This window comes from Papaver somniferum, unplaced genomic scaffold, assembly GCF_003573695.1.
Source record: "Papaver somniferum cultivar HN1 unplaced genomic scaffold, ASM357369v1 unplaced-scaffold_154, whole genome shotgun sequence".
In the NCBI taxonomy this organism is placed as follows: Eukaryota; Viridiplantae; Streptophyta; class Magnoliopsida; order Ranunculales; family Papaveraceae; genus Papaver; species Papaver somniferum.
In genome coordinates, this window is record NW_020624820.1 from 6,594,766 (window position 1) to 6,604,194 (window position 9,429).

The 9,429-nt window shown below is 39.5% G+C and overlaps 1 protein-coding gene across 1 annotated transcript; it reads left to right on the plus strand.

Annotated features, from left to right (window-relative positions):
• Positions 1 to 2,375: 2,375 nt before the first annotated feature.
• Positions 2,376 to 8,067, plus strand: LOC113336741 (pyruvate, phosphate dikinase 2-like). Its single transcript, XM_026582409.1, has 20 exons — positions 2,376 to 2,526; positions 3,206 to 3,512; positions 3,651 to 3,707; positions 3,796 to 4,029; positions 4,122 to 4,259; positions 4,342 to 4,504; positions 4,595 to 4,830; positions 4,938 to 5,066; positions 5,167 to 5,346; positions 5,438 to 5,575; positions 5,693 to 5,857; positions 5,953 to 6,114; positions 6,208 to 6,297; positions 6,394 to 6,532; positions 6,645 to 6,822; positions 6,932 to 7,061; positions 7,155 to 7,283; positions 7,369 to 7,506; positions 7,611 to 7,688; positions 7,770 to 8,067. The coding sequence occupies exons 2-20, from the start codon at positions 3,213 to 3,215 to the stop codon at positions 7,902 to 7,904; spliced, it is 2,919 nt and encodes a 972-aa protein (XP_026438194.1). The 5' UTR covers positions 2,376 to 2,526; positions 3,206 to 3,212; the 3' UTR covers positions 7,905 to 8,067.
• The last annotated feature ends 1,362 nt before the right edge of the window (positions 8,068 to 9,429 follow it).

Here is a 9,429-nt window from a genome sequence, read left to right on the forward strand (position 1 = left end):
TAGTCTTGATTGTATGCATTGGATATGGCAAGGATGCCCTGTTTATTGGGTAGGTCAATATAAGGGTCATTATCCATAATCAACCGCTATCCTTGAAGCTGCTGCTTCTTATGATTGTGGGATATGGCACGCTTTTTTTGGTATTAATGTTAATGTTTTGTACAAATGATTGTCTTCCGAGTTCACAAAATGATATTAATGTTTTGCACAAGTGGCCTCTGTTTGAAGTTCTGAAGTATGGAACTTGTCCCCAAGTCCGTTTCATGATCAACGACTATGAGTACACTCATGGGTAATATCTTGCGGATGGTATCTACCTAAAATGGTCCACCTTGGTTCAATGCTACCGTCATCCTCCTGCCGGTGCATAGGGCCGTTCATACCGGCATTTTAACACCGCCCAAAAGGAAGTGAGGAAGGATTGAAACACGCTTTTAGAATCTTGAAGAGGAAGTTCGCTATTATTTGTGAGCCATATCGCGGGTTCAGTGCTCGTGAAATGCACAAGACCATGCTCACTTGCAAAATTCTTCATAACACGAAATTAAGATTGTGAAACATGAAATTAAATTTTTTAGAGAAGGTGTGATTATTTTAGATTTGAAGAAGATTGAGAAATTCTGGTGTGAGTTGAAATGAGATTGAAATTTGCTATTTATAGAGGGGAAAAGTGTAGCCGTTGGATGAGGAACTAATGAGCGATGATCAGATCAGCGAACGACGTCTTGACCATCGCTGGCACTGGAATGACCAACGAGCGATAGTTTGACCACCTAGCGATGGACACTCTATCGCTCACTGGAAAGTCTGTCATGTATGCATATATGTTATATTTGGCGTATAAATTTGGCACTTTGGCATACCCATAGTGGATACATGTGTAGCATATTCTGATGTTTGTCATGTGTATAGGAATATGCCTTAGAAGGGATATGGAAAGGAAATAGTGCACCATACTGCTTGGCCTTATACTCATATTAGCATGGCATGTTTCAGCTTAGGATGTATTTAATAAGAGTTAATTTCATAGAATTAGCCATTTTCCATCGAAATAGCGTGTTCATCATCGTTCGTTCGATCAAATATCTGTTTTCATGAAATTTTAAATAAAGCATGGCCTAAAATACGTTCTAAATTCAATTCCATGAAATTTCATAAAAAAAAATTCGTCGTTTTTGTCAGAAAAATGATTCGATGGAAATACTCCTCAAAGGATTGTCATTTATTTGTATATTTTGTCTCTGTCATGATATTTGTTTCTTATCGGTTTCAATTAGTGCCGTTTTTGAAGTTTGTTCAAGGTCACTACTTTTGTGGCTATGGTTCCCTCTATCACCGGCTACCGGAACTAGTTTTGAAAGGTAATTTGCGCAGAGAAAAATGCGTATTTAATGGAGGTATGTAACAACTAACAAGTCTAGCAAGATAAGATAATTGGAGATAACTGGAAGGATCGGGGAATAGGGGAAGAATGTGTCCAAGACTTAGCCACATGGCATGAAGAGCACAAGAAAAAGTATATTTTCCAAAGTGTGGGGAGATGGGTCCCACTGACGTGATTACGGTTTTGTCTCTCACACTGATCTTCTCAGCAATACAAACATCATCACCATTTATGAAACTCAACCATACGTACACTTTTCCTAAATCCCCGTAATACCCTCTTACTCATGAACTAATCACTACTTTTATCTTGTTCTTACCATTGGCATCATTTTATTCAACAAACCGCCAGTTAGGGGAAATTGGTCAGAGCAAAGACAAAATGGGTGTAAAAGGATGAACAATAATCCAGTTAGATCCTTGTGTGTTGCCACTTCAAAAGGATCATGCCAAGAAAGAACCCTAAATCACAAGAAACAAAACACTGAAATCGACACTTCTTATCTACCCAGGTCAATATATATCATCAAGTCTTCTAAACTTAGCCGCTTTTAGCCAACTTAGCAGCTAGTCATGACGTGTGATATCCATTTCGCCAAATATGGATAATGCATATGAAACTATCTTCATATTAAACGAGTCAAATGCCAATTATACGTATCAATAAAGTTATGGGAAATAATATCGCTAAATTTGAGTATGATATCGCTAAATTGCCGGTGTTACCATAGTAGTACTGTAGCAAAGTTATGGGAGATAATATGGGAGCACAATTTTCTGCCAAGTTAATTTTGTAGGAAAAACTACCACTCCACCACTCCTAACTTATTACAAATGGAATTTGAAACAACTTTGTTCCTTTTAATTTTGGTAAAAGCTAAAATTAAGCGAAATGGATAAAATTTTAACAAATAAAGGGTAAGTAAGTAACTTCACTTAAGTATATGGAGAAGAATATTGCTATAAATAGAATTGCATGACACAAAGGAAAGATCACCATTTTGTAGTGAGTGAGTGATTTTTAGTCTTCTGCAAAGAGTATAGCGAGAGTGATCGGAGTTTCTTCTTGGATCATCAAAAATAAAAAAAAATACAGTGGTATTATCTGTTCTTCTTCTACCATCCTTCATACCAGCAAATAAGGTAATCATCTAATTCTAATATATCCAATTCTTCTTTCTGGTTTTGTTAATTTTGGTGATCATATAAAGATTCATCTTCGTTTGGATTTTTGTATATCATTTTGTGATCATAATCAGCAAAGCATATTGTAGCTAGTTTCATTTCTGTTGCTGTATGCATAACAATTTGGTGTCAGCATCTAATTCTAGTGATCACAGTTTAGACCCAGGCATACAATTAGACGCATTAGGAATAATAGCCGCTGTTACGAGGGTTTGAACCCTGAATCTCCTCTGTAGGAAGGGAAGGAAGATAAGAGTCCATGATACTGAAGAGACGACATGCTTGAAGCGTTTGGAACCTCTGATCATGCTCGCCAAATCATGAATAATAGTCTTTAGTTTAAAATAAGTTTAAATTTCCTTAAAATTTCTTCACCATACAATTTTATTTTGATTAAATTAATTATTGGGGTCAGTTTTTATCTTGATTTCAATATCAACGTAATCTCCAAAAAAGTGGTCTTTTGTGGGGCCAACTGATGTATGAATTTTTTGGCCCTGGCCCACCTTTTGATTAACTTGGCACACATAAAAAGGTGCGATCAATGATTTTGTAACGTCTTATCCCAACTTCCGTGCCTCATATATCAATGATTAGCGTGCTACCATGGCCCCTGAGATGACTGTGAATATCGCAGGTAAAAGATGTCGTTTGCCGCGGTGAAAGGAATACGCGTGAGGGCACCTGCAGATGGATATGCGCAAATACCATTGAAGGAAAACCAAGACCAAATCGGAGGAGGAGGAGTTTCTGTTCAATTCAAACGTCACGGTTCTCTTAAAACAAGCCGAGTTCAAGCAAGTTCTCAAGATGGAGCTGGTGTGACAACTAACACCCCAGCTGATCCAGTGCCAAAAGGTGGTCGTGGCCGCAGCGTTTCACCGTCAAGAGCGTTACTTACTCCTCTAAGCTCACAACTCTCAAATGATAATGGACCCGTCAAGGTAAAACTTCAATTCTTATTTACTTGTCATATCACGGCTCAGGAAAAGTTTTGGCACAATAAATGCAACTCCCGATGTGTGTTGCAATATGCTGTGCCTGGTACTATTCAAATCTCTGACATTGTTTTGTACATACAGAGGGTGTTCACATTTGGCAAAGGAAGGAGTGAAGGGAACAAAGGCATGAAGGCTTTGGTAAGTACTTTTTTTTTCTTAGCACTATACACCTCAAATAATGTTTCATGTTGAATATTGAATCAATAAGTTGTTTGGATGCATGTAGTTGGGTGGAAAAGGAGCGAATCTCGCTGAAATGGCGACAATTGGACTATCTGTACCACCAGGCTTAACCATCTCAACAGAGGCATGCCAAGAATACCAAGAGGTCGGAAAAAAGATAACTGAAGGACTGTGGCAAGAAGTCTTAGAAGCTTTTGAAATAGTTGAGAATTCCATGGGTGTTGTCTTAGGTGACCCATCTAGGCCACTCCTCCTCTCAGTCCGTTCTGGCGCAGCGGTATGTATAAACAAAATACAATTTTTTTTATGTTATTCTACTGGTTTCTTTGTATTTGTAATTTGGTTAGTTTGTTGTTCATGATTGAGTAGATCTCAATGCCTGGAATGATGGACACTGTCTTAAACTTGGGGCTTAACGACGAAGTTGTTGCTGGTTTAGCTGCTAAAAGTGGCGAACGCTTCGCTTATGACTCCTACAGGCGTTTCCTTGACATGTTTGGTGATGTTGTAAGTGAAATTTTACTTATTACATATATAAAGAAGAAACTCGTTCATTTTAATAAGACGTATTACGGCTTATGTCTGGAAGGTTATGGGAATTTCACATTCACTGTTTGAGGAGAAATTGCAAGAACTGAAAGCTGCAAAAGGAGTTCAACTTGACACAGAATTGACTGCATCTGACTTGAAAGAACTGGTCGAAAAATACAAGAAAGTCTACTTTGAAGCTAAGGGAGAACACTTCCCTTCGGGTAAGCCGTATTTTAAATTGTGTCTAGTGGTTTCAAAACAAAATTCATGATTGACATTGCATTTTTCATTTCTCTTCTATGTGTATATAGATCCAAAGAAGCAGTTAATGTTGGCTGTTCAAGCAGTGTTTGATTCATGGGACAGTCCCAGGGCAAACAAATATAGGAGTATCAACAATATTACTGGGTTGAAGGGAACAGCCGTGAACATTCAATGTATGGTATTCGGGAACATGGGTGACACTTCAGGGACTGGAGTTCTGTTCACTAGGAACCCAAGTACTGGTGAAAAGAAACTGTATGGAGAATTCCTTGTCAATGCACAGGTATAGAAATTGCATTTTATGTCGTCTTTTCGTTTGTAGATGAGTTTGACAAATTCATGCTCACCTTTGACTGTTTATTAACAAATATAGTGCGCACATCTTAACAGGGTGAAGATGTAGTTGCTGGAATTAGAACACCACAAGACATTGAGGTTATGAAGAATTGCATGCCAGATGCTTACAAAGAACTTGTTGAAAACTGTGATATTCTGGAAAGTCATTACAAGGATATGATGGTACTAATTAGTTTCTCCATTCTCCTTTTATTGCCGCATTGTTCTCATATCGCGTAAGAAGACACGAATTAAGCGAGTTTCTTTGTTTTTTGTTATTCAGGACATCGAATTCACTGTTCAAGAAAATAAGCTGTGGATGCTGCAATGCCGAGCAGGCAAGAGGACTGGCAAAGGTGCAGTCAAGATAGCTGTAGACATGGTGAGAGAAGGGCTTGTTGATACTCGTTCTGCCATCAAGATGGTTGAACCACAACATCTTGACCAGCTTCTTCACCCACAGGTATAAATGTAAAATATTGGTAAGCAAAAACGCAAAATAAACAATAAATCTTTATACTAATGTCTGACGTACGACAATATTCTTGGATTAGTTTGAGGATCCATCGGCATACAAAAAGAAAGTTATGGCTGTGGGTTTGCCTGCATCACCAGGAGCAGCTGTAGGCCAAATAGTGTTTAATGCTGAAGATGCAGAAGAGTGGCATGCACAAGGAAAGAGTGTTATCTTGGTATGCCTAGTATTCTTTTATCTTCTTTTTATTTATTCTTGCTTTTCTTTCATGCTCTCAGAAACTGTATAGTCGACGGAGTTGAATCATTTAAAGAGTCGAAATGTATTTTTGTAGGTAAGGACTGAGACCAGTCCAGAGGACATTGGTGGAATGCACGCAGCGAGCGGAATATTGACAGCAAGAGGTGGTATGACCTCTCATGCAGCAGTTGTTGCCCGAGGATGGGGAAAATGTTGTATCTGCGGATGCCCCAACATCCGTGTAGTTGACTCTGAGAAGGTCAGAGTTGTCAAACACCAAAGAAATTTCCACTGCCAACTGATCAACTAATTCTTTCTTGATTTGCTAAATGTGTGTTTTCTGGATATGCACAGGTTGTTGTGATTGCAGACCAAGTGTTAGGGGAAGGAGATTGGCTATCACTCAACGGATCTACAGGTGAGGTGATATTGGGCAAGCAGCCACTAGCTCCTCCAGCTCTAAGTGCTGATATGGAAACCTTTATGACATGGGTTGACGAGGTTAGGCTTCTCAAGGTACGACATTGCTAAAAACCAATCTACTTCAAAATGAAATTGTATCCATTTTTTAAGTAGACATTCAATTTGACAAATGTGGTTGCTCCATAGGTTATGGCAAATGCAGACACTCCTGAAGATGCATTAACAGCAAGAAACAATGGTGCACAGGGAATCGGACTTTGCAGGACAGAGCACATGGTGAATGGAGCATTTTTTTGGATTTACTGGAGTACATCATAATAACACTGCTTTCAGAACCTTTTTCATTGACCATGTTCTTTTGTGGTGTAATAGTTCTTTGCGTCGGATGAGAGGTTGAAGGCTGTTAGGCAGATGATAATGGTGGGAACCCTAGAACACAGAAAAGTGGCATTGGACTTGCTTTTGCCCTACCAACGATCTGACTTTGAAGGAATCTTCCGTGCAATGGATGGTATTCTCATTGCCACTGTGCTTCCATGAAAGTTATTGGTGGTTTAGTGCAAGATGAACAATGTCCTATCTACGTTATGGTCATTTCTAACTTGAAATTAATGGATGTGTAGGTCTTCCTGTGACGATCCGGTTGTTAGACCCACCGCTTCATGAATTTCTGCCAGAAGGAGATATTGAACAAATTGTTGGTCAGCTGGCTATCGACACTGGTGTGACCCAAGATGAAGCTATCTCAAGGGTGGAGAAGCTCTCGGAAGTGAATCCTATGCTTGGTTTCCGTGGTTGCAGGTTTGACGTTTTATCAATTTTGTTTCAGTGCCATATTTATATTAACATAAAGACAGGATGGTAAAATTAACCACGGTACATTTGGTGCTGTTGAATTCTGTTTCACCAGGCTTGGCATTTCATATCCGGAACTAACTGAAATGCAAGCTCGCGCCATCTTTCAAGCAGCTATAAATATGACCAACCAGGGTGTCACTGTTCTTCCTGAAATAATGGTTCCACTTGTGGGAACTCCTCAGGCATGGTTTCTCCGTTTTTTTTTATCTTACTTGGCAATAAAATTGAGACCCGAAGTGCTTTGCTAGAACTTATCTTTGTCATGAATACGGCAGGAGCTTGGACATCAGGCGAATTTGATACGTGGCGTTGCCAAGAAAGTCTTCGCTGAGATGGGCACCAAAGTAGCTTACAAGATTGGAACAATGATTGAAATTCCCAGGGCTGCATTAGTGGCAGATGAGGTACAAATCAACCAATTTAATTCTAAAACTATAGTAATTGCTTTTCATTCTTTGACCATCGGCATTGTTTGTACATTTTCCCCAGATTGCGAAACATGCAGACTTCTTCTCGTTCGGGACAAACGATCTCACTCAAATGACATTCGGGTACAGTAGAGACGATGCTGGCAAGTTTCTACCTCAATACCTTGCCCAAGGCATTCTGCAAAACGATCCCTTCCAGGTAAAGCACACAAGAACACTGAATATGATGTTTGCGCAACTGCACCTATCCGTAAGGTGAACTTCGAAAAACAATAACAATTTGAAAACATTGATGCATTTCAGGTGATTGACACCAAAGGCGTGGGTCAGCTTGTCAAAATGGCTACCGAGAGAGGTCGCGGTGCTAAGCCTAGCTTGAAGGTGAGCACGACAAAAGAATTTGTTTTGCAGTATTAAAATGTAACTAAATGTTATTAGCTGATGGCAAATGATGTCAAACAGGTTGGAATATGTGGAGAACACGGTGGAGACCCTACTTCTGTTGCGTTCTTTGCGGAGGCTGGACTGGATTATGTTTCGTGTTCTCCATTCAGGGTTCCCATTGCAAGGCTAGCAGCAGCTCAAGTGATTGTTTGACTAGGATGTGGAGCTCTTCTTCATCAAGAAGGAGGGCATTATTTAGCAATGTAGGCAATGGCAGGAAGAATTGTAAATACTCCATGATTTGTCAATTGTTGATTTAAAACCTGCCAATAATAATAATTCTTAAATAAATGAAAATTTCACTTTGTGAACCCAATGTGTTGTCAGTAACGCAGTTCCGACAAGCTTTCAGCGGCTGCTGTATAACTCTCCTTTAACTTTACACTCTTCTTTCACGTAGAAAACCTAAATTTATTTCTCTTCGCACGACATGTCTGCCTAGAAACGTTGTTTGGAGGATTATCATTATGCTAAAAAAATATGGAAACGGACAAAACTCCTGCAGTTGGAAATCTTGGGCCTGCGTCGACATCTGCCATGCAGGGAACCTCTCCTGCATCATCTTCTGAGGGTTCCAATTCAAACAACCACGAACCTTGGACATAAAGCAGTATTCAGTCAGGGGTTTTGTTTAATTATAACAAGAAAAGCTTAACAACTCCATCAAGGCCTGTTTCCAGCTTTGTGAAGGATTCAAGTGTGTCAGCCTTCCAGGTATTCCATCACAAAGTGTTTGAAAAATTGCGCGACGGCATTCCCCTGATAACAGTACTAGTAGCTACCGCAGTCTTTGGTACAGATATGGAAGTCCATCTTGTCATGAATGATGTTCAAGCTATGTGCTATATGGAAGACTTGTCTGTGAATTGCGTCATGGCGTACATTAGGCACCTCTACGATGTTTTAGTGAAGCGAGAGATGGGACACAAGTTTGAATTTATAAACCCTGCATCAGTAAGCTCTGCAAAAGATGGTGACTTGTCAAAAATAATAACTTCAAGTTGGGAATGGGTCCTTATTCCTTTGAATCGAGAGGGAAGTTGGGCTCTTGCCGTACTTCACATGGAGGCGATGAAATGTTACTGGCTGGATACATCCGAAAGCCCACCGCAACCTAATATCAGAGAATCTGTCGTTGTTGGTCTGCAAAGGCTTGCCTGAGAAGTATGGAATGGGGATTTGGGATACCACGTGTCCAAAACCGAAAAGCAGTGCTGGAAGTGGCTTTTATGTCATGAAATTTATGAGGGAGATAATTGATGAGCCAAATATTTTGACAAGATGTCTGCCCTTCCCTAATCTTACATATGACCAAGATGAAATCGATGCAATCAGACTTGAGTGGATTCAAACATTAGAAGCAGCAGGCGCGTATGATTAGTTGCCCTTGGCTGGACTACATAATGCTCTGGGACAATCAATCTCTTTTCTGCAAAGATGCACACATATAAATAATAGTACTATATTATGCTAAACTTCGACAATTTTTAGACCACGTAACTGGGGATACCACCATAAATTGGAGGATACCGAAAAAAATAAAAATAAATTATTATGAAGTAATTTGAAAAACCCCTTATCATCTTCTTTTTTTGTGATGTCTAAAGAATCCTTGAGTATCCCCAAATGTGTTTACATTTAGATTTTATCTTTTCAAGTGTCAATTACAGATTTGAAG

Bases quoted from the DNA above. Each gene is read 5' to 3' on its own strand.
- LOC113336741 (XM_026582409.1), top strand. From the start codon at position 3,213: ATGTCGTTTGCCGCGGTGAAAGGAATACGCGTGAGGGCACCTGCAGAT. The intron at 4,260-4,341 runs GTAAGTGAAATT...TATGTCTGGAAG, and splicing joins TTGACATGTTTGGTGATGTT to GTTATGGGAATTTCACATTC. The intron at 7,507-7,610 runs GTAAAGCACACA...GATGCATTTCAG, and splicing joins TGCAAAACGATCCCTTCCAG to GTGATTGACACCAAAGGCGT.